The following is a 25,755-nucleotide window of genomic DNA, read 5'->3' on the forward strand; positions in this document are numbered from 1 at the left end:
GTTGTTACTATTTCCAGTTACATTTTAGAACAGTGAATCAATGATAGAGCAAACAACACTTGCGACTCCACAAAGCCAAATGGAAACCCATCCAAGTGTGTCAAGATGTGTATTGAGCAATCAAGCAAGTATATCAAAAGTGTTCAACCAAACACCAACGCCATGAACACAGCTTGTCCATTCAAGCTCATGGTCATCCACAGAACAGATGAGATGGTAGTACAGCAACCGAGGAGAATAAAAACACAAGTTCTCCCAAAACGAGCCCAAATTACCCGGTATGCCCAAATACCAGACCGGGCTCCAAACCAAGCAAATGCCAAAGCGTACCCATTTCTCGCTCTCGATGCAAGCGCAAATAATTTATAGCAAAAGAATCAACATTCTCCCCCTCCCAAAAAAGCAAAAAAAAAAAGCAAAATCAATATGAAAGTACAGTCAAAACCACCTCAATCCCCGAAATCCGGCTTGCGACACAACCCCTTCTTCTCCGTCATATCACGAATTCGAGTAGTAATCCAACCGGACGTCGCATCGCCACTGGGAACCGCATGTCCGAGACGCGGATTGAGACTCGTGAAGCATTTACCTTCACGGAAAGCGTATTGCACGCATGTTTTCTGCGTCTCACAGATCACGCGACAGTCATCGAAATTATGTGCGAAGGGCTGTTCTTCGCTAGCCATGTTGTCCCAGTTCGGTCGTATGGGTTGTGCGGTTATTTCCGGGGAGATTAATTCGCGGAAGAGGTCGCTGTGTAGGAGGATTCGTTTGTTTTTCTATATAGTATAAGGGTTAGGAAATGTTATGATGTTATGGGATAGTAGATGAATGGGGGGCAGAAGTTGGGGTTGGGTCGACTCACATCACGCCAGCGCTTTTGTTCGAATTTCCATAGCTTCTCGATATCACTTGGCGAGAGGTGGTGGAGGCCTACGGCGATGAAACACCATGGTTTCCGGTAGAAGTCTGTTGTGAACTCGTCTAGTTCGCCGATGTTGGAGTTTTGAAGGATCGGCCATGTGAAGTGTAGGTTGACGCCAATGTGGCTGAGGACTTTACCCAGCACACAGTCGCCGGCCCAGTGCTCGTCTGTGAAGTTGTTCAGCTCGATCTCGCGGGTGGTGTACTCGTCAGAGGCGCGCTGTAGGGCAGGGTTCGAGAGCATGAAGCCCGAACCACCGTGGGCGAAGATAACGTCTGCGATCTGAGTCTCCGTGCCAAGATATTGTGGTTTTGTGTGGTCGAACCCGGCCAGCCAGGTAAGGACCGTTGGCCAAGAGATGTACGTGTCCGCTTCGACGAAGATGAACCACTTCGCGTCTGGCTTGTGTCGTAGCGCTTCCTGTGCCATTGGGAGGAACTTCCATTTATCGAGTTTCCAGCCTGGGTTGTTTGGTTTTCCGATGGCGGAGTTTGCTTCATCGGAGAAATCATGTTGTTCCAGACCCTTTCGGCCGTATTTCACGATGCGGTGGTAGAAGTCGAAGTCCGGGTTCTTCTTTGCGGCGCTGTCCATGTTTGCGAGGACATCGTGGATTTGGACGCCTTCGATTTCTTCGGCGAAGTCGGAGTAGATTACGAAGTGGGGGATGCATCGTAAAGTTGTTTTGAAGTGGATGGGGACTTTCTCGCGCGATTCCGTCACTCCGGTTTTCATTACCACGAGCACATCTTCGATGCCTGGCAAGGGTGGGCAGAATGGGGCTGGTTCACCATTTTCGTCGAGGGTCGGGGGGATTTCTCTGGGTGTTGTGAAGTGAGGGCGCCATTGGCGAGTATTGTCGGAGAGGAAGCCGATGTTATAGAGGAAGAAGAGTGCGATGACGGTTGCAACTGCAATCAGGCGACGACTGAACCGGCGGGGCACCATGCTGAGAGAATATGAGTACACCAAACAGTGAATAGATCAATTGGTCATTTTCCGCTGGGGCAGATGAATCTCAGACCTTTTGCCCCTCTCCTGTTAACCAAAAGAGCAAAGAACTGGGGAAGTCGGAGCTAAAGTTGATTGACGCCGAAGTTTGCCGCTGACACATCGGGACGCGTAGCCCAAGTGGAATTTGTAGGGTTTTAAATAGCTGCCCCTTGAATCAAATACCTCTTGTTTGAGATATGGTAATCCCTTGCCATAATTGAGAAATCCCAGGCTTCTTCATTTCTTCAGGGGGTGAACAGCTCCCTCCCGCACGACGTCAGGATCCACCGGAGATCAGCACGGGCAGTGCAGGATATTGAAAGTATCAACTAGCTATAAGAAAATTATATAGAATTATATACGTATATATTACTACACGGAATCCAAGACAGTATTAATCAATTCAACTCCAAGACCCAAGAATGCATTATTGTATAGCCCATATAACCATCACTGCGCAGGTTGCGTCTGCTTCTCAATCATCTTCGTGTGCAACTTAACCAACTCTGGAATAATGAGACTCTCAATCTCAATTCCATCGTGACTACTCTCATCAATCTGCTGAGCCTCCGCCTGCTCCAGCGTCACCGAATTCCCCTTCTTAGCCTCCGCCAAGCCAACTTGATCCTCAACACCAGAGATACTCTTGCTGCGTCTCGACTTGGGAACACGAAGCCAGCGCTCATGCGGCTCATCAGGTGTAATGAAAACAACCTCCCACTTGCGCGTCGACAGCAAATTGCCAATTACAAGGTGATGGGAGTAGCGCTGCAGCGCAGTGCGCGCCTTGTAGACAAGCAGCGAAGGATCCGTCTCCAGTTTAAACGAGACAACCATACTCCCCTCCGGAGCCCATCCATCCACCAATTGGTGCAGGAACTTAGGCACGGGGTCGAGGTTGACGACAAGCTTCCTGCTATTTGACGAGGGCTTTTCCTCATTCTCGCCCGTATAGATTTCATCCGCTGAGACTGCGCTGCCACGCATGTGTGGAGGCAAATCCCCAGACTGGATCTTATGCTCTGCCATGCGACTGCGCGGAATGAAGAAATCGCTAACAGCAGCCGCAAGGTAGAAGAGCGCATTTGGTCCAAGCGGCCGCATCAGCTTCGCAATTGACCGCAGCTCGAACATGTATTCCGAGACCGTCGTGAACGGTAACAGTAGGAGACGGTTGTTCTGCTTCGCGTACCGATATTTCCGTAGCACGCTGCGCATCTGGTCCTGGTACTCGTCGCGCACCATGATAGGTCCATGGCCGGGGTTGGAGGAGTCCGCTGAGGCAGGCGCCTCGTCCATGAAATCCAGGAAGCAATTGGTGGAGTGGCTGTAGTGCCGTGAATATGGTAGGAGACTGTATTGTCGGTGGAGGAAGATGACTGCGTACCCCTGCTCCAGGAAGTACTCAGCAGATGTGGCGCCTCGAGTTCCGGCGGAGAAGTTGTCGATGAATCGTACTGTTTGCGCTTCAAGTGGTACTGTTGTGCCTCCAGATGTGACGAGTACTACGCGGCGGTTCTCCTCCACGTGTAGGTTAATGAATGCGCGTGCCAGCGCTTCATGTCGTGGTAGGGCTTTTGGTGGGGGGTACTCATTAAAATAGACGGATTCTGCCTCCGCTGGGGACATTTCGCCGAGTAATGGGGCGGCCATTTTGGATTATAGATAGAATAATTTGCGACCGAGAAAAAGAGGTGAACAATTGTGAACGGAAGGTCGGTCGTTGAGGTGAACTGCAACTAAGATGCCGAGGCTTGCCGCTCCGCGTTCTGGGGCCTTGGTGGGGTTGCAGTGGATGTTCTTTGATGCCGGTCAGCTTTCCAGGGTTGGTCAAGTGTCTCCTTTATTCACAACCTTGGAATACCCACGAGTTCTTTATATTGTCCGGAGTACATTCAACGTTTTTTTTTTTTTCCCAAGGCAACCAGGTAGCTAGATTGAGCTACCCCTCCATTATATGTGGGCGTTGAGAATGATCGTCCTGATCCGGCACTAGCGCTCCCGTTTGACCGATCCGTGACGATGAATACTTGGAATATCTGAGTATAGAGAGCTCCGGTCAAAGTGAAGATATCCACAAATGTCTATGTCACTGGTGCGCATCACCGAGATACCGAGGTGCCACTCAGTCACGTGGATGCCATATGCGGACATCTGGACAACCCGCATGAGCTACATCATACACATCATACTACATCGTAGATTGCAATCTGCCAAAATTGATGTTGCTATGTAAGAGGTATATTTCACTGCAAATACCGGCTGCGCAAGGCTTGGCTAATGGTACTCATCCGACTCGCCATTCCACCATGCTGCATGTTGCTTAGAAGGGCCTCTTCCAAGGCTGACTGGGTAACGCTTGCATCTGACAAGTTGATTAGTTGATATTCGGAATCCATGGGGTTGGGACACATACCGTCGAGGTCACTGAAGCTGCTTCCCATACTGGGAGTACCGTCGCTAGCTTCCCGACCGGAAGCGGTGGACTTGCGGGAATTTTGGCGCTCGGCGGCGCGCTGTGAGCTCAGGATCGATGCCCCCTGGCTGGTCCGTCTGGGTCCACCGGGTAGGCTGCTACGCCCGCCGGAGCTGATAGAGCTGGTGGATGACTCGGTAGCAACGGGTACTCTGGGACCAGATCGCTGTTCGTGATGTCGCCGTTGCGCCGCTGCACGCTCGGCATCTAAACGGAGGGTGGCGCTGAGTTCCTGGCCTGGACGATCCAGATGGGTATGTTGGTGTTCTCGAGCCATGGGAAGGAACGCCGGAGTGTCTTCTTCGTCGTCCTCATCATCCCGGAGACCAGACCGGTGGGTAGAAAATTTGCCAAACCGCTTGAACAGGGGTGCACGCCTTGTGTCCTCATCGTCGGATTCAGATTCCTCCGACGAGCTCGTGGACAGAGGCTCTTCCTCCAGTGTTGGAGACCGGGGTAAAGACGCGACAGGCGGCTGTTCCCGTCTGACAGTCGAAGGCCGACGACCAAAAGAATCCCAGCGTGGTTCTTTCTCCTCGGTTGTCGGCGTGCCGGTGCGTGCAGGGTCCCGGGATCCGCGAGGTTGGTTAGTAGCTGTAGCTGATGTAAAGCTCGTACGTCGGTTGTCGGGGGCTGTAGTCAATGTCAGACGCGATCGATCCATCGACGGTATCAAATGTCCCGTACGCAGACGGGTAGGGTTTCGGTCCATACCTCGGACAGGGATATCTTTCTGGTGAGATACTTGCCGTGATGGCGCCCGAGAACCTATTGATATTAGTCTCAGATTGTAGTGGATCTAAAGTAACCATGGGATATACCTGGTAATGGCGTTTCCTTTTGTGACAAGGCCGTACTACCAGAGACAGATCCTAGAGCCGGAGAAGGAGAGGTCGACTGCGTAGTGCCGACCTTGCGCATTTGAGCCCGAACCTGTGACAGCTGGCGATCATAGAGCCATGCAGCCTGCTGAAGAAGGAACTGCAAGGTGACCTCGAAGTTCTCTGCCCTATATCAACCATGTTAGCAGCCGGCGGCTTTACAGTGTCCCGGGTAGAGAGCAGTTACAAAGCTTTCCCTGCGGTGGTGTCAGTGATGTCAAAAAAAGACAAAACAAAGTCTCGAAGTAACAGGAATAAGAATACATACAGTCAATATCGCCTTTTGATGGCCGAGAAAGGATATCCCATAGCGCTTGATCTTTGGATGCATTCCATTCCACCTATTTACGTCAGTGGATGCTCAAGGGGTTGCTCTTTGGGAGACTTGCAGGCGGCGGATCAACAAAATCGCCTCTGGGGAATGGTAGGCGTATGAAGACTGTAAAATTAGTGTCAACGGGGTCGACTTTGGTGGACATGCTGTAAATTCTGTAGATTGGGTGTAGATTGGGTGTAGATTGCGATGTTGAATGCGAGATCTTCCAGCACTCCTGTCCAGCTCAATAAGCAGACCTTGTTTGCTTAATGATAGCCAAAACGGAGGGCTTTTGGAAACTAGATGATTGTTTCCCAGATAGCTTGGAACTCCAAAAAGGATACAATATATGTGATGGCGATGAGTGTTGGGGATGAGCGTGACGACGGCAGGCGGTCATTTTGATTGGTAGACAAGGTGCGTGGAAGATAATGAGGCTCTGCGTGGAATTTTCTTAATGCGGGGAATTGAGAGCTAATTGTTAGGAGATTAAATACCACCACGAACGGTCAGATATATCGACGCACTAGAGTATTCCAAGGTTGGAATCGTTCACATTACGGAGATTATAGAAGGGAGATATTGCAGATGAATCGACGGCGGATCTAAAGTGTCCGTGTTAGACTTGGTAAGGTCACCCCAGTCAGTTCGATTGTCGGGGAAAAGTTACACTGTATAACTAACGTATTTCACAAGCGAGCCGCCACCACAAGCGAGCCGCCACCCAACCCGAAATCGCGTCCATGAATTAGAACTTATTAATTCAACCACCCACTATGCCACCAATTCGCTCTCGATCCTCGCAAAATTCAATTGAGCAAGAGGGTAGGATATTACTAGCTATTCAGGCTATTAAAAATCAAGAATTAAGCTCTGTTACTCTTACAGCTCGCACTTTCAATATACCGCGGTCAACTTTACGCGATCGTCTTTCCGGCCACACTCAACGAAGTATTACACGCGCAAACTCGCATAAATTGACCCAAATTGAAGAGGAATCGCTTAAAAAATGGATACTCTCTATAGACGCCCGAGGATCAGCTCCGAGGCCTTCTACTGTACGAGAAATGGCGGATCTTTTACTCGCTGCGCGGGGAGATACTACGACAGTTTCGGTTGGTACGAATTGGGTTACAAACTTCGTGAAACGGCACTCTAAGTTATCGAGCCGATTCTCGAAACGTTACGATTATCAGCGTGCGAAATGCGAGGATCTAAAAATCATAAGCGAATGGTTTAACCTTATTCAAAAAACCATCCTTTAATACGGCATCGATCCTAATGATATTTATAACTTCGACGAGACCGGATTTGCAATAGGATTAACCGCGACTGCAAAAGTTATAACTCGATCCGAATACTACAGTCGGCGATCGCTTTTATAGCCTAGAAATCGCGAGTAGGTGACTACAATTGAGTATATTAATACCTCGGGTTGGGTCTTACCTCTATGTGTGATTTTCAAAGGCAAAGTTTTTATTAAATTATAGTTCGATAACCTACCGAATGATTGGCGATTTGAAGTTAGCCCGAATGGCTGGACGTCTAATGAAATCGGTATTCGATAGCTCGAAAAACTGTTTATTCTAGCGACTAGTTCGCGGTTAAAAGGTCGGTATCGACTGTTAATACTCGACGGCTACGGAAGTCATTTAACCCCGAAGTTCGATCAAATCTGTAAAGTAAACTCGATTATACCAATTTATATGCCTACGTATTCGTTATACCTTTTACAGCCACTCGATATCGGTTGTTTTGCGGTCTTGAAACGATTATATAGTCGATTAGTCGATTCGAAAATGCGCTTTGGCGTAAATCATATCGATAAACTTAATTTCCTCGAGGCTTACCCGTCCGCCCGAGTTAATAGTTTCAAATCAGACACTATTAAAAATAGCTTCGCTGCTGCTGGATTAGTGCCTTTATATCCTGATCGAGTAATTTCAAAGCTTGATATTCAGCTTCGAACCCCTATACCCCCCTCGAGCCGAGGGAGCGAGTAGGAGCCAAAAACGCCTACGAACTACGTCCAATTACAAAAGCAAGCTTTCTCAATTAAAGTATTGCTTCGTATGAGGTCTCGGAGCCCACCAAGCCTACTGAATTCTGCTATAAATCAGATATTAAAGGCTTGCCAACTTAATATGCAATCAGCCGCATTTCTTGAAAAAGAAGTAAGCGATTTACGCGCTGAAAATGAGAAAAAAAGCAAAAGCGGACTCGGTCGACTAGGCAGATAGCTCATAAAGGGGATCTCTCAGTTAAACAGGTTCGCGAGCTACGTGCAGAGCCATTTGAGACCCAAATAGCCCGTATCAATAGCTATCGTGAGCAGGTTTCAGAGGGTTTACAGCCTCGTACGCGGGGCCTGCGAGGGTGTGGAATATGTAGGAAGCCAGGGCATAGAAGAGAAACATGCCCAGATCGAGAAATTAGTTAGTTGAATTAATTTGATAGCGATTTGGTAGAGAAAAATGCATTTAAATTTAATATATTGGGGTTGGGTGGCGGCTCGCTTGTGGTGGCGGCTCGCTTGTGAAATACGTTAGTTACTGCATTGGTGCCTGGAAATTCGGGCGTAAATTTTGCCTGACGGATGATGTTTACCGATTATTATTGATAGCTCGTATATTAGACAGGAGAAATAAAATATGTTAGTCGATTCCAAGTTAGTACCTCCAGGTTAAGCACTGCAAGACATGGGCGCAGATTAAAATAGGGTGGAGATCAGCAGTGGCATCCTTGACCCTGGGCCTCGGCTGGGACTCAGCTTCAACATGCTACATCCTCCCACGCCCACTATGGATATTATCATGTATTATTATAATAAATGCTTTGCATATATTATTCGAATGTTTATGCGCCTGGCCACAAATATATCGGCTAGTCCAGATGAAACCCGCCATATCAAGTCCCGGGATGCTGGCCGAACCATCAAGGTTCATCTGTATCAGCCTTCCGGCTCGGGTCCATCACCTGTCCTCCTCAACTTTCATGGAAGTGGCTTCGTGCTACCCCTCCATGGTGGCGACGATGAGTTTTGTCGACGAGTCAGTCAGGAAACTAAGCACACTGTCTTAGATGTCCCCTATCGTCTGGCACCAGAACACCCGTTCCCCGCCGCCCTGAACGACGTGGAAGATGCCATCAAATATGTGTTCACGCGTCCCGATGAATTCGACCTGACCCGTGTATCTGTATCTGGATTTAGTGCCGGGGGCAACCTCGCGCTGGCAGCTGCGTCAAGCCTCTTCGCTCCCGATACGTTCCACTCCCTGCTGGCATTCTATCCTGTGACCGACCTAAGTCCTGGCCCTGGTTCAAAGACTGCCCCAGCCCGTGGTGACTTTGCAATTCCCCTTCCAGTCATGCGTCTCTTCGACCGCTGCTATGTACCCTCATCGGTTGACAAGCGGGACCCGCGGATCTCTCCGCTATACGCCCAGCCGGATCGATTCCCCCAGCGTGTCCTTATGATCACCGCAGATGGGGATACTCTCGCGCTTGAGGCTGAGGAACTGGCCCAGAAGATCAAGAACTCGCAAGGCTGGCATGTGGTCAGCGAGCGCATGGCGGGCTGTAGCCATGGATGGGATAAGAGGACGAGGGTGGGAACTCCACAATACGAAGCCAAGGAGCGGGCTTATAAATTGGCATTCGATATGCTGAATGAGTTGAGCTCATGACTATTGAGCTCTACATGGGCCGATCTATGGCCTGATGCATACTTTCTATGGGACCGAGGCTATCCGGGTAGCCCTAAGCCCTACCTTCCCATTCTGGCCAGAATGGAGGGGTTTGAGGGTTGGATCAGGGGATTTCCAGGGATCAAGTGCATACAGTTGGAAATGCAGGTTGGCGCAAGGTTTGACCTGGCCGGGGTGTTGAACTGGAATAGTTTATATCTCTCCGATATCCTCTCTAACTGAGCTACTTACTCCATAAGTTAATTAGAATATGAACCGCTATACTCCTCTACTCCGTATGATATCCCCAACATCTTCATATCTAAGACTAGCCCGTTTCAAAATGGCCCCATTGTCCCGTAGTACTACCCATAGTAGTAACCAGGGATTGCGTCAGGGCCACTCGTGGGTCAAAATGATGGTTTTTATTTATTTTCTTTGGACAAATTGCCTAAAACGACCAAACATGAGGAAACAAGAAAAAACGCCGAACAAGGCCGTAACCGTCAAGTCTTTGTTTTCCCCTTTCTACTTTCTACTTTCTACTCTCTCTACTTTCTGCCCTTCTCCCCTTAGCTTGGACCTCTTACCTCTCCACCTCTCTTATTCTTCTAATTACTGTCCTTACAACCCCTCACAATTCCCATGCCGTCATAGAATGCGTCCATGTGGACTATTATTCTTAGCTCTATCTTGAATTTCATGTGCGCCCGCTGGTTAGGCGCTACATACCTTCTGTAACTGTACATATGGAGTCGACCACCGGGCCCATCTTTGATGAGGCCCAATATCGCACCGATGTCCTCCACCACCCCTCACCGGAATCCGAAGCAGCGCAGGCGCAACATCTAGCCGAGGAGGCTCAAGAGCTGGGTCTGAAAGTGCCAGAGATCGAAGCATCAGCACCACTGGCTGCCACCATCGCCTTAGGAATGGTCGATCCCTCCTCGCCAGTCCTGTCTTCTGGATCGTCGACCGATCGGAATTCCGTGTGCGGCTCCGTTACTCCGTCCCACGAGCCGGCCTCCCCCGTTCCATCGGTGCTCGATCAAATCGTTTCGTCACTGTCGGATATCACACTGGCCTCGGATCACATTAAGGCTGGCAGTACACGATCGCTGGCTTCGCTGTCTACGCGCCCAACCTCGTTTTGCTCCAGTGAGGGGAGGACAGGCCTTATTGGGCACGGATATGGGGATACCTTCGAGGCCAAGTCCCACCGGCATTCAATTCTCAGCGTCGCATCTGCCGACAAAAAGGAGAGGCGACGGAGTAGCTTGAAGTCTGCCATTGGGAGAATTCAATTCCGCAAGAGGCGCACATCCTCGGCCATTATCTTGCCCTCGGAAGGGCGCATGACTGTGTCCACGAGCGATAAGGGCATTGAACATGTTTTCTTCGAACCGAAACCGGAACCTAATGATGCCGCCCATGATGTTTCACCTACTACCAGAAATGCGGCATCACCTCCCAGATTGGAAATCCCCTTGTTCAGCAAGGAGGAGTTACAAAGAAGTCTGGACGACCCGGAGCTAAGTGAGATGCACGAGCGGCATCAGATGGAAAGGGACCGACATCTTGCTTTCCAAGACGCCGCTCTAAGTACCCTCCGGCGTCGGCATCAGACCGCTATCTCAGAGAAGCAGTCTGACAACCAGCGCCAGGAGGATGAGAAGCGCGAGAAGGTTCGTTTTACCAAATTCGATTCTTATTTGTCTTCTATGCTAACAAACGTTTGTACAGAACCTTCAAGCTATAACCCAAATTGAAGAACGACAGCTGGCCGTGGAAATTGAACAACAGCGCGAGTTCGATCGAGCCAAAATGAATTCGCGCACTCGCATCAAGCATATGGAGGGGTATCTCCGCAATGCTAGCCCACCGCCATCTCCCGCCGGAACATCAATCAGAGCCGAACGATCCGAACACTCCTCCGAATCATGCTCAGAATACGACTCAACCCCACCAGCCCGTGTACTCACTCGCCAACACATGGAGCAGCTAGAACAACAATACCACTCCCACAAGAATATGGACCAGCTCCACGACGCCCGCATCAAAGTCCTCCGTGACCGGCAAGAACTGAAGCTGCAGGAAGCCACAGCTCGTATGGAAAAGGAACTGGATGAAATGTGTAACCGACACATCCAGGAAATTGCTACTTTGCAAGCTGAACACCAACGAGAGGAAATCTCTCTTGTGCAAGCGTTGGGAACGAAAAAGACGACTTTGCGGCACCGCTGGTATTTGGAAGAGGCTGTCCTACGTCGACATCTCGAGGTGCGACATGGCCAATCATATGGTTCTTTGCCCCTTGTCGCCTTCACCCCCAATACTCCCACTGCTGTTGTGCAACACTCACCGCTCGAAACTTCAACACCCGATACAATCCATCCCAGCCATGATTATGTGCCTCTCTAATTGGAGACGATGACACGACATCTACTCAATATACCCTTTTAATCACCCCTTCTTCTGTCCCTGTTATGCCTTTTACCCTTCTTGTAATATTTTTGAATGCTTTTGGATCGACTGTCACCCTTCCCATACACGCATTGCGGCGGCTTTTTGGTCTCATGATTGCATGGCATTTGGTGGAGACCATTGGATAGACACACTAATCCTGTTTATAATTTAGCTGCAATGAAATTCAAATTCAAATTGATTCAAAAACTTTAAACTTCAAATCGGGGTATCTCTCGCTGAAAGAAAAGAAAAAGAAAAGAAAAGAAACAAACCACAACATCTCATACTTCAGGCGTGCCAGGCGTACCAGGTGATCCAGACAACACATCCACCCTCAACCTATCCAAAACAGTCTCAATTCTGCCACTACCCCCAGTGATCGCATTCTCAACCTTTTTATCCCTCCCCTCATCACCAATAACAACAGCCCGCTCCACAACCCCGGTATTAGACAGCTTAAACCGCCCAACCCGACCATCAACCCACTCAACTCGCACATACCGCGCCTCAACCGCAGCAGCAGCCAAAGACACGATCCCCGTATCCCGATCCGGCGAAACATCAAACGGCAATGCCTTCCCACCTTCACCCACAAGACCCAATTTCTCGCGCAGGAAGTCAATCGCATCAACACGCATATGCCAAGCAACAAGCTCCCTCCGAAGCTCGCGCACAAATCCCCGCAGATCTTGTTTCCGAGTAGAACTGCCGCTCTTCTTCCACGGTTTTGCGGGTCCAGCATCCTCATCTTCGCCAGATGATCCTTCCCCATCCTCATTCCCGTCTCCATCGTCGCGCGTCATACCCGGCCGCGGTAGGTATACACTCTCTAGCTTCGCTATCGATATAAACCCGGGCACTGTGTGTCGATGGACTTTCAACATCTTCGTAGAAGCTGAACCGGGACCCGCGCGGCTTCGCTCATGTTGGAGGAGGATGTAGTATGGTTTTGCGAATCGGCCGTTGCGGGCGCATACGTCGATGCGCACGCCGAGGAGGGGCGCGGCGCTGGATGTTGGGGAAGGGTCTTTGAATGGGAAGGCAGTTGCGCCGAAGGCGATGCGATGGTGGTTTGAGGAGGTATGTGCACCGGCGGCGTGGACAAGTGGGGAGATTGTTGTGAGGGGGTCGGTTTGGTTTGTTGTGGTGGGGGGTAGGGATTGTTTGCGGAGTTTTTGTATTGGGTCAGTTGTTAGGAGGCTGGATGTGAGGATGCGCTTGCGTTTTTGGAGGTTTTGGACTTGATTTTGGTTAGATTCGGATTTGGTTCTGGTTTCTGTTGGATTGGGATGCGTACTTTCTGCGCGGATTGAGGTGATCTCCGTGTCTAGTTCAACTTCTTCTGGGTCTGGTGATGTCGGAGCGTGAGATATGGTTGTTGTCATTTTGGGGTGTTGGTTTGTAGAGCTTGGTACAATGCTGGAGGTGATTATGGGGGTTTTCCGGTGCAATGTTGTCATAGACCGTAAGCTATGGATATTGTACATGCGCAGTCGAAGATTGGGGAGTTGGAGTTTATTTGCGACACGTGATCACGTCAACATCTGACGCGATTATGCAGAAGCTTGGGCTCAATGGGCTAGGATTATTAGATTATTTTATTACGCAAGATCTGAACAGATCTTATAGGGGTCTACGCCTTAAATATGCTTAGATGGTGGGCTTGGTTCATATCGATCTGATATGATATATGCTTGACCTCTGTACGAAGTAGAGTCCCACTGTGTTGATATGGTGACCTCATAGTGCTAAAGTGGTATATAGGTGTAACAAGACAGAGAACACATATCAAACGATCAGATTCATATTCAAATCCATGTCCATGACTATGTCTATGTTCATTTCCATGTTCGACCATTTTCCACATGAAGAAGACTAAAATAGACCCTGCCCCGGCTCCCCGGATCTGCACAGCCAAGAGGACAGCTTGCCTCATGTTCTTTTTGTCATCCTCTGGTTCGAAGATCCCTCCCCCCACCAAACATCTATTGAGGTTTCTTTCTTTCCAAATCCCTCATTCACTCCTTCATTCTCGGTGGTATTAAACATACAGGACAGGGTATCTAAACCTGCAGACCCCTTCAAAGTGGAACCTTCAATTCATCCCTTTCACTACTTAATATCATAATATCCAACTTCAACCCTCGATCCAATCAGGACAAAGTTGACGAAGGCGATCTCTCCCTACGATAACAGAGCATTCAATGACACGAAAGAACGCGAGCCTCTCGAAGCGCCGCTCCAAAGCGAACCTGACAGTTTCTACCGGGTCCAACGGACGTGCGAATGGAAAGATGAATAACAGCATCGAAATGCGCAGGAGGGATACGCCCTCCACGGAGACCTCAGCCGAAAGAACAGCCCAACTTATGTCACGACCTTCATTTTCCCTCGACAACGAACCCGCCGTGCCTCAAACTCCGATCCAGACGAATACAACTTTCCACAACCTACCTCGCAGTGATCGCCGCAACTTCCTGCTGCTGGTCTTGTTATATTTCCTCCAAGGAGTCCCCATGGGTCTAGCCACCGGCTCCGTGCCCTTCCTACTCAAACCGTACCTCTCATATGGCCAGATTGGAATATTCTCGCTCGCCTCATACCCATACTCGCTCAAATTGTTCTGGAGTCCTATTGTCGATGCTGTGTGGAGTACGCGCTTTGGTCGGCGCAAGAGCTGGATTACCCCCGTGCAGGTGATTGCCGGATTAGCTATGATCTATATGGGTGGTCATATCGAGGATATGATGATACAAGCCGGCGCTAATGGCGGCGCGGGAGTCTGGAAATTCACATACTGGTGGTTTATGTTGGTGCTTTTCTGTGCCACCCAAGATATTGCTGTGGATGGATGGGCCATCACTTTGATGTCCCCTCCTAACATCTCCTACGCCTCGACCGCACAAACGGTCGGGTTGACAGCCGGTCATTTCCTCTCCTACACTGTCTTCTTGGCTTTCAACTCGAAGGACTTTGCCAACAGGTGGTTCCGAACCATCCCCGGAGAAGGCGGTCTTCTTTCCCTGGGCACTTATCTCAACTTCTGGGGCTGGGCTTATCTGATCGTGACCTGTGGTCTGGCCTTCCTCAAGAAGGAAGAACGCACCAAGGAGCGTGACAGCATCATGGATGTGTATAAAAGCATGTGGAGCGTGTTGAAGTTGAAGAACATCCAGACCATCATTCTTATTCACCTGATTGCCAAAATCGGCTTCCAGGCCAACGACGGAGTCACTAGTCTCAAGCTCCTGGACAAGGGCTTTGGCCAAGACAACATGGCCCTGGTGGTGTTGATCGACTTCCCCTTTGAAATCATGCTAGGCTACTATGCCGGTCAATGGTCAACGAACTACGGAGCAATGCGTCTCTGGGGCTGGGCCTTTATCGGACGACTGGCAGCCGCCGTGCTCGCCCAATTCACCGTCATGATCTACCCCACTGCCACGGAAGTGCCAATGTGGTACATGCTCACGGTAATTGGCGAACATGTCCTCTCGACCTTTATGAACACAGTCATGTTCGTCGCGATCTCGGCCTTCCATGCCCGCATCGCCGATCCAGCCATTGGCGGAACTTACATGACCCTCCTTGCAACGTTAGTACCATTCCTTCCCTACCCCCTCATAAACCATGCGCATAATAGCTAACCTATCACTAGCGTCTGCAACCTCGGTGGAACATTCCCCCGTATCTTCGTCCTCAAACTCGTCGACATGTTCACCCAAGCAACATGTCTTCCCCCAGCCATCGCCCCGCCCGCTGAATCCCTCAAGGGCGCCCTCGTTACAACGGCATTCTCCTGCGCCCTCGAGCCAGAGAAGAACCGCTGCATCAACGGTGGTGGTACCTGCCGCGTCGACCGTGACGGGTACTACATGACCAACGTGCTATGTGTGCTCATCGGCACGCTCACATTCATTATGTTTATCAAACCTGCTGCGCAGAAGCTACAGGACTTACCTCTTCGGGCTTGGCGGTTGTCGTCTAGTCCCCAGCGGAATTGATACAGTTTGTCTACTGTGAGTTTTGGTGTGACGTGACGGCCTATAATGTCTTTTTATACCCTCTGTGGGATATTCGATAGATTGAATAAATAAATAATTTAGACATGTTAACATTCTTTTTCGCATCCCGAGTAATGGTTGAACGAGGTCACTCGCATATACAGGCGCAAGTTACAAAACATCCAATTGAACTTCTACGACTCTCAACCTAGGACAATCGCCATGTTGTTATGCAACCGCAGTGTTTGTCTCTTTACCTATACTATCTATCCTTCCGAGGTCCTTCCTCCATTCAATGTGTACGCAGACCTTCTTTTCCCTCGATACTAATCCAATTGATACTTATCAACACGCTCTAGGAGGAAGGGGGGTGACCCCATCATGACACTCAGGCACCTCACAAGCTCTCTAGCAACCTTATCCCAGCACATTATTCCACCACATGCTCAAACTGCCATGACTAACTCAGGGAAGGAGAGCAAGTCTACGGGGTGTCCCTCCACTACCGAGCTAGAAAGAGGCTAGGTTGATATATCCTAGTGTCACAGGTCAATTCCCTGGTGTAGGTACAAATTGGATATACTTTTCGCTTTGTGCGAGCATCAAAAGGTCCAGACGAAGCACAATGTATGAGGCATTATTACCATGAAGGTCATGGTCTGACCACACGGTCATCAACCCATATAACCAGATGGAGTAAGCGAACTCATCTCCTGAGCCCTGGATGTCAGCACTGCAAGCTGCAAGCTGCACATAAGACAATACCCCGTCCCCTCGTTCATGAGCCAAGCAAGCGGTGATTCGCCCTGTTCCTGAATCGGCGAGACAACCTTCCCTGTACCCAGTAACCATGAAAATGACTCGCCTGTTATTCCTCCGATAATCAGGTCCGCACGACCCGCACTGCAGCATATCCGATGAGATCCTTCACGAAATTAGGGGTGTCGAAAATTATCCATCCAATTACAACCCAGGACCCTGACGCATTTTCCCCGATGCCAAGAAAAACGTAACCGAAACCCCTCTGGCCAAGTTCTTTCAGCTGCTGTTTAGCTGCAGCTAAAAGGAGTTGTCCTCGAGCCTATGGAGTCTCGACTGGTTGTTGAAGGATGTGATTGGAGACGCTGACTCCGCTTCTGCAGGTGCAGTTGTAGACTAAAATAGTTTTGACTGGGGTGGGCGTGGTGTATAAAAAGAAGCAATTCTGCGCTTCCTGATGTTTCAAATAAACATTTTATTTCAGCTTGCTCCGTATTTCTGATATTAATCCTAATTTTCACACTTGTTTCTACCAACTACAGCAAAATGAAAATCTTCGCCGCTTGCTTGACGCTCATTAGCGTCTCGCCCTGGGCAGTGAATGCACTACCCAAGGCTGAAGATCTCACAGTCCTTGCCTACAGAGCCGTACGTGAAACAACCCGAAGTCATGATCAACCCCGCTAATGTTTCATAGTGGGACTTCCGTTTCCTCAGCGAGGCACCACCAGTGTGCAACAGCTCCGTGAGCAATATTGAATACTCCATTCTACACTACTCTGGGGCACAACGGCGTGACTGTCAGGTATTGAACCTTGCGGAATTCAACTCGACAAACGTCAAGAGTATCTCGTGGAAGAGCCCGTCGGACGTGAATCGATATGATCTTTGCATGTTCAGCTCGCCCGACTGTTCTGGTGGGGAGGGTGCCCTGCTAGGGAGCATTAGCAATGGGTGGGATGTGTGCTATCTATACAATGGGTTTGAGTCATGGACTATTATTCCGAATGGGGAGGCATGCGTTCCAGGTGCGGGTGATGATGATGAAGGTGGGGAGGAATAGATTGGTTGGATCTGGCAATTGCAAAACTTGTGATATTGTATGTTAAATATGGTGTGTATCGGACAAATGTTTATATGATTGGAAATGGTGGAGTACAGGAGATGAATGTCATCTACCCACGTTAACTATGTGGCCTATTGCATGTGCTTACTGAAAGGGCACCGAAGGAATGTCCTAGATGAAGAAATGTCAAGCATATGTGTGTTTGATATTGAAGAGCGGAGTGTAAGAATGGAGTAAATGGCTTTTGCTACCTGCTAAAAGCTTGCGAGAGTTTATAGGCCCGGGGAACTTAAACCAAAAGCCGAAGTGTTCCACGTTCTTAGGCCTGGAGTAAGGCCGCAGCGTGGCCCGGTGAGGGCAATGAAAAGAGACACCAATACCTCGAAACCAAATACAACCCAAGTTCCTGTTTGATGGAATCATTTCCCGACATCGCGCTGTAACTCTCGAACAGCAGAATCAAGAACAAACCTCGCATACCCACGATGTAACCTCAAAGTCCAAGCAGGAATTATCTTCTGTTTTTCCAACCCTCCCTCTGCATCTACAAGCTCGTAATCATGCGCAGTTGAGAACCGCACCTCAACAAACAGCCCCTGTCCATTCACCTGGAATGGCTCAGAAACACTCATCTCATGTCGCAGAGACGACATCAAGCGCCAAGGATATCCCCACCGCGCAATCTGCTCAAAGAACTCACGGGGCTCGTCCGGCAATTTCAACGAGACAAGTAGTCCATTGCTATCTGCATCAGCGGCGGGGACCCGCTGTACTTGGAACATACCGTTCAGTAGAACGCGCGGTGCACCGGTGATTTTATCTGGCGAGAACCCGTCCTCTGAGTTTCCTGTATCGCCCGGTGTGAAGCGGAAATTCGCGAAAAGTCCGAAGAGAGAACCCTCAGTTCGTAAGACCTTAGTTTCGAGGACGGATCTAGCCCAAGCATACTCGAGCTCCGTTTTTGTTGGTGTCTTCGAATTTGGCACCCGTGTTTCAAGGGCTTGTAGGGGTATTTGTGTTGCGTAGATGTCGGCATATGCGCAGCGCTGAGTGTCTGGGTTCTGTGGCTTGCGGAGGGCTCTACTACCCGCTGCGAGAGGAAGTGCTGGGTACTTTTCTTCCAGATGGCTGAGTCCACGGTGGATGCTGTAGCCAGCTATGCTGGTGACGGCGGTGGTGTAGCCTAGTAGGCGGAGGGAACGTCTGGGCATAGCAGCGAGTGTGGTGATTAGGTTGATTCGAGAGCTCCACGTAGATTTGGAATAAAGACTGGGGGTCTTGGGGTTGCTAACTACTTTTGGCACATCGTCTGATGCGCTTGGGGGCCAAAGAAAATGCTGGCCCAACATAGCATCTGTTACTACATACTACCACTCGCATCTCAATATGTCAAACGCCGAAATTGAACTAGACAACGTAGTTAGTATATAATCAAACGAATCCACACGAATATAACCGTACTATCGATGTGACATAGTAGACATCTGCCCTTCCATCTGTAGGTCAATAGATCGCCCCGACCCGCTCATCTCTAAGCCCTGTTTTCCCCACCCTATGGCAGTATGTACTTGACATATAACTACATAAGAAAATAAATAGAGTAAGGATACCCACTCGTAGGGAAAGGGCCATACATCAGGCTATATTCACGTTCCTCGCGTCTGTTATTGGGATAAGTGCTACACAATATTCATAACCCAACAAAAGCCTATTATCTACAATATGGCCTTTACCAATACCAGAGACAACGGAGATATTGATCAACCCGAGTAATTTGGCAAGAACATAGCCATTCAAGTCATTGAGGTTGACCTCTGTAAACGTGAGCCAGGTATAGATTTGGAGTTTTTTTGGAAAACCCGCCAGAAAGGTTATCATTCGAAAGGTTTCAATTGTATGTGACCCTTCTTTTGCCTATACCACATGTAATAACCATTTCATCAATAGGGCTCGACTGTGCAAGGAAGAAATATCGCATGAAGCAAGTGGCGGAATGTATTTCCGGTCGAAGTACTGAGTAAGTAGCCTTGATCTGTACATGCAACCATATTTTAGTCTACCTACTATGTACCCATATCTGACCAAACATACCATACCATACTACATAGCTATGACTATATAATAAAAATATTAAATACTAAATACTAAACAACCCAACGCTAATAAACCGTTGTTAGTATCTCCATAGAAGTAAGTCTATATGGATCGCTGGATCGCCCCGCCGACCCGCAATCTTTTTTTCTCCGACCTTGAACGTACACTTCACAACAACCCTACAATCAAAGCTCAAGTCAGTACTCAATACTGAGGTATTCCATACCAATGACATCAACCCACACAGACTCCTCCTCCGCACAGTCCGCACCACCCTCCCCAGCAACGACAATGTCCCAAGACTACCCCGCAGTCGATAACGACAACGCCAACTCCCTCGATGACATCTTCGGCTCTTCCCCACCGCACGAAAGCACTCGCACTGCACCGCTCCCATCAACAGTTAACCCACTGACCCAATCAACCGAACCCTCCGACCTCCCCAGCCTCCGCCGCCAGCACGTCACAGCAGGCTACCGCGACGGCACATCCGCCTCAAAGGGCGCGCACGTGCAAGAAGGCTTCGACGGAGGATTCCCCGTCGGCGCGCAGCTGGGTATGCGTGCCGGTACTGTACTGGGTATTATGGAAGGATTGCTACGCGGGTTCGAAGAGCGGAGTGGACCGGGTGTTGTGAAGAAGCCGGTTGTGCGGGCAGGTCATTCTGCTGCTGGATCTACGGGAACGGATGGCGGTGGCAATACTGAGATTGGAGAATTGCGGAAGCAGAAGAGGGAGCAGCTCCGGGTGCTGTATGAAGCTGCGCTTAAGGAGCTGGATGTGCAGGCTGTTTTTGCCGGGGCTGATGGTGGCGCGGCGGAGGTTGCGCCCAGAGCTGAGGACGGGGAAGAGGAACGAGCGGAGAAACAGCTTGGACGGAAGGGGGATGTTGTTATTTCGAAGTGGGAGGAAAGGGTTGATGTCCCGAGGTGGGAGGAGAATATGGAGGCTTTGGAGATGAAGGAGAAAGAGGAGAGTAAGGGCAAGGGCGAGGCCCAGGGCCAGGCTGTGGAGCACAGCTGAAGTTGTCTTGGATTTACGCAGACATCCTCTCGGCTTGTGCTATGTGTTTGTCATGGATACAACACAGGGCTGTACTTTGTCTGAAGATCTACAAAACAATGCCCCGCCGGAGACAGGGACGGAGGAAGGCAAATCTCTCCTCTCGTCTTGCAGATGCGAATGCAGGATTAAGTTCCTGCAGAGATGGGCCGACTGTCTCTCGGGGTGTCCGCTGCTCGTTCCCCGCTGCAGGGCAAGGTGTATCCCTGCCGCGGTGATGCGAGTATCCAAATACTTGGAACAGGCTCCGCTGCCACTGCAAGGTAGATGCAGCGGGCGGGCGGGGCGGACGGCAGGTCCGGACTGTCTATCCTCGGCTGTTTGGGATATACTAGATGTGTTTTTCTGAGACAAACCGACGCTGGGGTTTCTGCACACTACTGTAGGTACGGGTGTTGCCATGGTGGTGGTGCAAGTTGGATTTGGTACCCGATTTTATCCTCCTGCGATTTCAGAGACATTCGCCAGACCTCCAGGATAGCCAACAGCTCAATTATATTTGCATTCTACAAATTGAACTGAATTTGTCATATCACAAAAAGCAAACAAATGGCGCCTGCCTGTCAAACACGAGGAAACGACAAGTCATATGTCACTCAATTTAGCCCTACGCGTCAAGCCTATATGTATGGAGTAGTCATCACACAAAACAAAAGTACAGCAAAACAGCAAAAAAAAAAAGGTCTAGACATCCCAATCCCAGATTGAGCACCCTGCAGCCCCACATCACAAACTCCGATAGATCTGAAACCCGTCAGGATAGCGGGTCTCGGGGACGCAATAGGCGCACAGCCGGTGGACAAGCACCTTGCGTGTGAGGCCGCGGAAGAGCCCCGGCACAGGGAGAAGGAGATTTCTTTGGTCGGTCCAAATAAAACCCCTGTCTAGCGCTACCTGTCAAAGTTGCTATTGGGGGGATAGATCAGCCGGTTGATTGGAGTTGGATTGAATAGAGAGAATGGACGTGTGATATCAGATTGGCGGGTTCAGGATTGAGGGGAAGACGGGGATAGCGTTGGCTGACTTTGGCTTTATCGGACGAATTAGATCAGTAGATTTGATCTAAGCCTGTATAGTAGTATGACACAGTGAGTAGAATAGATAAAAAGAATATAGTTTGAGTCTTTCCAGCCGAGATGCAAAATCAAGGTCTCGGACAATGAAGCTCTTGGCTCTTGGCGGACGTTGAGGGGCCCATGCAAGGGATGAGTCTTATCCTCCTATCTGGATCTGTGTACTCCGTACAATATACTTAAGTACAGTAAGTGCAGCTGTTAGTGAGATAGTATTTGAATATGAACAATTCGGTGTGAAGTCAGTGAGAGGTGTATATTGGGCGCAATTGTCGGTCAGTGGGGTGTTAGTTGGCATGTGCCATCTCAAGCCCTAAGTACTCAAACATCAACGCCTCGACATGTCGATCCAAGACCATCCCACATCCCCGACCAGTGGATCCCCACCCGAGCTCCCCGGTGCAGCCGTTGTGGGGAACGTACGAATGACTGTGCATCGAGAACTTGATAGGTAACCCGCGTATTCGTGTTTTCAGGCTAGCGGACCCGGGATCCTGGATTCAATTCTGTCGCTAGATGTTAGTTTGAAACGGTTGCAAGAGGACAATTGTGAATTTGGAATGATCATGACGCACTACATACGTGGCCAGTTCAAGCCCAACTATGCATATTGTTGCGACGAGCTGGCTGTTACAAGGCAGAAGTCAAAAGCTGCTAGCTGAGGTGTTACTTTGTCCTGGCTCAGGGGAAGGTTTGATGACTCCTTTCGCCCTTGTTAGTGGTCCAGGTTGCGGGCTGTGTAATTTGGTCCCCGTGCGGGGTGGCGTAGGGCTATGATGACTTCCCACCGGCTATGATGACTCTCCCACCAAGGTAGAGGAGGGGAGCCGTCGTTACATAGTCTTCATTACTCGGTCGAATGGATGGTTTGCGGAGGCTGCGGTAGTATCGAAGATACCTTTGAGGATTGTTCGAGATCCGCAGTGCAGCATTCCACAAAGTTCCTATCTCCTAGACAACGAAGTAACAAAGGTCCATTCATGCTTAAGGTAAAATGTGATGATTTCGAATTGTGTGTACGTAGAAAGTATGAATGAGGTAGTGAAACAATTTTTGATGAATGCAAGACTCCAGAATGCATATTTTGGGTCATAGAAACACAGACCACAGAAGGCGCCGTATTCCTCTATTTTGTAATTATAGATAACAGGTTGAATAAGAAAAAAGAAATTGTCGCAGCAGTGATAGCAAGACATGATTCAGTCAGGCATAAATGAAGACCGTTGATAGTAACTTCGTAATAAAACAGGAGCGATGGTAATACAGCACGCGAAATAGCGCAATCAAGACAGGAAAGCAAAGAGATGACAAGTAGGAAAATTAAAGATAGTTAGCTCGAGGGTATCGAGTCATGAGTCGGTAGTCATAGTCTGTGGAGTAGACATGATATTCGTTGCGTGGCGCGGGGTAGCGCAGTAGAGAACGTCTTTGAGCGCGTCTGTGTCCAGCCACAATCGGGTCTGGAGATTCATTATTTTCATTTGTGCGCAGGAAGCAGAATCGGAGTTTCGCGTTAGGGAGTGGACGTGTTCGTGGTCATCGAGACACATTGGAAGCATGAAGACAAGTGATATGAAATCGTTGGAGGGATCGTTGGTAAAGTCGGTATGTTGTAGCATGTTTTCGTCCGTTAAAATTGAACCCAGAGAGCCGGAACGCCGAGTGAAAATGCATCAGATGGTTGTAACATTGGTCTTCTTGTGAGACTTTGGTGGTTTCTGGCAGTTTAATGAACGTAAGGAGTTCATGAAACGCTCGAAGAGGGGTAGTTGCTCACGAACTCCAGTAATCGGCGCTTGGGAGTACTGGTCGTAGCAGAATGCGGTCAACTTCTCCTTTTCACCCTTGTCGGAACTAGAAGAATTGGATGTGGGGTAATCGGGGGATTCCGAGCGCTGGCGACGTCGGAATTGAGCTTGGAACGCAGCAGCTGCGGAGCGATCAACGTCTGAGCTGTTGATACTGCTGTTCTTGCGAGAGCGAGGAGGGCGAGTGAGAGAAGTAGAGGAAGGAGCAACAAGGCGCAATGTCTGTAGAGCGTTGGTAGACCGGACAGCGTCCTTGCTAGTGCTGGGGCGGTCCATGCTAGGACGGAAAGCTTCGGGAATAGGCTCTCCGAGGATATCCTCTGGCATACATGGGAACTGCTCAACAGCCTGGCTATCAAGCATAGTTTGGTGAAGTCTGGGCTGTGACTTGGCCGCACGAAGCTTAGCGCGGCTGCGAACCTTGCGCAATGTGTCGATGGGCCGGCGAGACATAGATTTGCGTCCAGCAGACTCGGAGTCGGAGTCAGACTCCCAAACAGACTGCTCGCAGAACGCATCGATAGTAGAGATAGAAGGCCGCTCCATGGAGGTTGCGGTCCACTGGCGGGAGATTGGTGGGGAGCTAGCCACGGGGCTAGGAACAGGACTCGGGCAGTCATTGGCGGGGATGAAGAGAGGGTGGTCAAAGTGAGTCATGTGGGGTTCCATTGTGACGGGGTTAATCAGGGATGGAGGGGAGATCATGGAAGGGTCCAGGGGAGGGCGGGTTCCAGGGCTGGATTGCTTGCGACGGGATGCGCTTGGGGAGCTAGCTGTACGCGACAGGTTGAGGACGGGAGGGGGCTGCTTCCTACGGCGGGACCGCGAGGAGCAAGATCCTGTGACATCCTCGTAGCCCATGGTGATGGTTGTAGTAGAGTCGTTTGAGTGTTGGAAGCAAGGTGTAGTGGGACGGGTATCAGCCGCGGTGAGAGGGGGCACCGGCGGAGGAGGTGGAGGGGGGAAGAGAGTAAGTAGGTGGTGTTGATGCAGGAAGATAGAAGCGACGACGAGGCTCGAGCTGGACCTCGTGTGCGTGTTTGTATAGTTGCTGAGTGGCCTCGAGCACGGCGTCTGGGCAGCTTGGTGAATCGTAGGAAGAAGAGAATGAGCTGCTTGGTGTTAAGTCGGGAGTGGTGCTGTCTGTTTGAACCGAGCTGAATGAGACCTGGCTGCTGTGCAGCGGACTGTGTTCCTCGGTGGAGGAAGTGTATCGGTGGAATCGCAAGCTGTTCTCCAACTCGACCTGTGCAAGTGTGGAGCGATCTGGTCCGGGATATTGTAGTGGGTTGCCGATGTCCTTGTTGTGGTTCAAGGACAGGGTGTAGTATTGGTTTGCGTCTTCAAAGCTATCATTGCGCATGTCCGAAGTGTAAGGATTCCAAGATGGCGTAGCGGCCAATGATTCTTCGAGGTAGAATGGATCGAGATTGGACTCTTCAAGGACCTTTGGGCCAGCCGGGTAGTAAGATGATCCTCGCTTTGCAGGTGAGGGCGATGGGTAACAAATGGTTGTCTCTGATCTATTTCGATCTTGATACAACACGTCCAACTCGCCTGGACAATAAAGACCTCTGTGATCCATGGGACTGTGAGCTCGAGTAAGATAAAAGAGAAGGAATCACGAGTAAACAAGATCACAAGGATCTAAGCACAGCACAATGGATCTAAGAGAGGAGAACTGCCACAGGAGAGAAAGAGATGGAATGAAGAATGAAATGACCGAAGTGGAGGCCAGGGTGAAGGGGATATGTTTATACCAAAAATAACCTCGAGGACCTAGAAGCCCTACAATGACCCGGTGGCTAGCCCCAAAAGAAAAAAAAAATAGATGCATGCCAATGCACAATGTAAACAACAGAAGCACAGACGATCATGACCTATCTGACCTTGCATGGTCCCCTTCCGTAGGGATGGGGTTGCAGCAAGGACCCTTCGATTGGGTCCCCCAGCAAGGGCGCGCGGAACTCGACCCGTACAATAGCTCTAAGAAACATCCCGAGGCATACAATGTGGATTGTATCTCTGTCCCCATGCTCTTGTGTTCTTCTGTGTTCTTGTGCTATTGTGTTTCCTGCGTGTCTGTGATCTGTGCTATGTGCTATGGAAGCCAAGGAAGTGACACGAGGTACTCGTACCACCACAT

General features: G+C 49.8%; 14 protein-coding genes across 14 annotated transcripts; 6 read left to right on the forward strand and 8 right to left on the reverse strand.

Annotated features, from left to right (window-relative positions):
* Window positions 1-449: 449 nt before the first annotated feature.
* Window positions 450-1,873, reverse strand: N7487_010312 (glycosyltransferase family 31 protein; the record flags this gene model as incomplete). Its single annotated transcript, XM_056878042.1, has 2 exons — window positions 450-779; window positions 866-1,873. 2 exons carry the CDS (start codon window positions 1,871-1,873, stop codon window positions 450-452), a joined length of 1,338 nt encoding a protein of 445 aa, XP_056726622.1.
* A 495-nt stretch (window positions 1,874-2,368) lies between these two features.
* On the reverse strand, window positions 2,369-3,571 carry N7487_010313 (phosphopantothenate--cysteine ligase CAB2; the record flags this gene model as incomplete). The annotated part of the gene is made up of 1 exon (XM_056878043.1): window positions 2,369-3,571. The coding sequence occupies one exon, from the start codon at window positions 3,569-3,571 to the stop codon at window positions 2,369-2,371; it is 1,203 nt and encodes a 400-aa protein (XP_056726623.1).
* A 593-nt stretch (window positions 3,572-4,164) lies between these two features.
* On the reverse strand, window positions 4,165-5,754 carry N7487_010314 (uncharacterized protein; the record flags this gene model as incomplete). The annotated part of the gene is made up of 7 exons (XM_056878044.1): window positions 4,165-4,283; window positions 4,335-5,027; window positions 5,082-5,162; window positions 5,216-5,403; window positions 5,463-5,472; window positions 5,544-5,616; window positions 5,680-5,754. The coding sequence occupies 7 exons, from the start codon at window positions 5,752-5,754 to the stop codon at window positions 4,165-4,167; spliced, it is 1,239 nt and encodes a 412-aa protein (XP_056726624.1).
* Window positions 5,755-8,443: 2,689 nt separating this feature from the next.
* Window positions 8,444-9,277, forward strand: N7487_010315 (putative esterase/lipase; the record flags this gene model as incomplete). The annotated part of the gene is made up of 1 exon (XM_056878045.1): window positions 8,444-9,277. The coding sequence occupies one exon, from the start codon at window positions 8,444-8,446 to the stop codon at window positions 9,275-9,277; it is 834 nt and encodes a 277-aa protein (XP_056726625.1).
* Window positions 9,278-10,026: 749 nt separating this feature from the next.
* On the forward strand, window positions 10,027-11,698 carry N7487_010316 (uncharacterized protein; the record flags this gene model as incomplete). Its single annotated transcript, XM_056878046.1, has 2 exons — window positions 10,027-10,962; window positions 11,021-11,698. 2 exons carry the CDS (start codon window positions 10,027-10,029, stop codon window positions 11,696-11,698), a joined length of 1,614 nt encoding a protein of 537 aa, XP_056726626.1.
* A 326-nt stretch (window positions 11,699-12,024) lies between these two features.
* N7487_010317 (uncharacterized protein) lies at window positions 12,025-13,128 on the reverse strand (the record flags this gene model as incomplete). The annotated part of the gene is made up of 1 exon (XM_056878047.1): window positions 12,025-13,128. The coding sequence occupies one exon, from the start codon at window positions 13,126-13,128 to the stop codon at window positions 12,025-12,027; it is 1,104 nt and encodes a 367-aa protein (XP_056726627.1).
* An 819-nt stretch (window positions 13,129-13,947) lies between these two features.
* On the forward strand, window positions 13,948-15,747 carry N7487_010318 (SD08430p; the record flags this gene model as incomplete). The annotated part of the gene is made up of 2 exons (XM_056878048.1): window positions 13,948-15,338; window positions 15,402-15,747. The coding sequence occupies 2 exons, from the start codon at window positions 13,948-13,950 to the stop codon at window positions 15,745-15,747; spliced, it is 1,737 nt and encodes a 578-aa protein (XP_056726628.1).
* A 1,305-nt stretch (window positions 15,748-17,052) lies between these two features.
* Window positions 17,053-17,569, forward strand: N7487_010319 (uncharacterized protein; the record flags this gene model as incomplete). The annotated part of the gene is made up of 2 exons (XM_056878049.1): window positions 17,053-17,154; window positions 17,204-17,569. 2 exons carry the CDS (start codon window positions 17,053-17,055, stop codon window positions 17,567-17,569), a joined length of 468 nt encoding a protein of 155 aa, XP_056726629.1.
* Window positions 17,570-17,991: 422 nt separating this feature from the next.
* N7487_010320 (uncharacterized protein) lies at window positions 17,992-18,783 on the reverse strand (the record flags this gene model as incomplete). The annotated part of the gene is made up of 1 exon (XM_056878050.1): window positions 17,992-18,783. The coding sequence occupies one exon, from the start codon at window positions 18,781-18,783 to the stop codon at window positions 17,992-17,994; it is 792 nt and encodes a 263-aa protein (XP_056726630.1).
* A 1,111-nt stretch (window positions 18,784-19,894) lies between these two features.
* On the forward strand, window positions 19,895-20,689 carry N7487_010321 (Yae1 family protein; the record flags this gene model as incomplete). Its single annotated transcript, XM_056878051.1, has 1 exon — window positions 19,895-20,689. The coding sequence occupies one exon, from the start codon at window positions 19,895-19,897 to the stop codon at window positions 20,687-20,689; it is 795 nt and encodes a 264-aa protein (XP_056726631.1).
* A 1,453-nt stretch (window positions 20,690-22,142) lies between these two features.
* N7487_010322 (uncharacterized protein) lies at window positions 22,143-22,463 on the forward strand (the record flags this gene model as incomplete). The annotated part of the gene is made up of 2 exons (XM_056878052.1): window positions 22,143-22,220; window positions 22,278-22,463. The coding sequence occupies 2 exons, from the start codon at window positions 22,143-22,145 to the stop codon at window positions 22,461-22,463; spliced, it is 264 nt and encodes an 87-aa protein (XP_056726632.1).
* Window positions 22,464-23,150: 687 nt separating this feature from the next.
* Window positions 23,151-23,420, reverse strand: N7487_010323 (uncharacterized protein; the record flags this gene model as incomplete). The annotated part of the gene is made up of 1 exon (XM_056878053.1): window positions 23,151-23,420. One exon carries the CDS (start codon window positions 23,418-23,420, stop codon window positions 23,151-23,153), a length of 270 nt encoding a protein of 89 aa, XP_056726633.1.
* Window positions 23,421-23,474: 54 nt separating this feature from the next.
* N7487_010324 (uncharacterized protein) lies at window positions 23,475-24,470 on the reverse strand (the record flags this gene model as incomplete). The annotated part of the gene is made up of 1 exon (XM_056878054.1): window positions 23,475-24,470. One exon carries the CDS (start codon window positions 24,468-24,470, stop codon window positions 23,475-23,477), a length of 996 nt encoding a protein of 331 aa, XP_056726634.1.
* Window positions 24,471-24,528: 58 nt separating this feature from the next.
* N7487_010325 (uncharacterized protein) lies at window positions 24,529-25,194 on the reverse strand (the record flags this gene model as incomplete). The annotated part of the gene is made up of 1 exon (XM_056878055.1): window positions 24,529-25,194. The coding sequence occupies one exon, from the start codon at window positions 25,192-25,194 to the stop codon at window positions 24,529-24,531; it is 666 nt and encodes a 221-aa protein (XP_056726635.1).
* Window positions 25,195-25,755: the final 561 nt, after the last annotated feature.

Source organism: Penicillium crustosum (genome assembly GCF_028827405.1).
Source record: "Penicillium crustosum strain IBT 35664 chromosome Unknown utg000004l_segment0_segment0, whole genome shotgun sequence".
NCBI lineage: Eukaryota > Fungi > Ascomycota > Eurotiomycetes > Eurotiales > Aspergillaceae > Penicillium > Penicillium crustosum.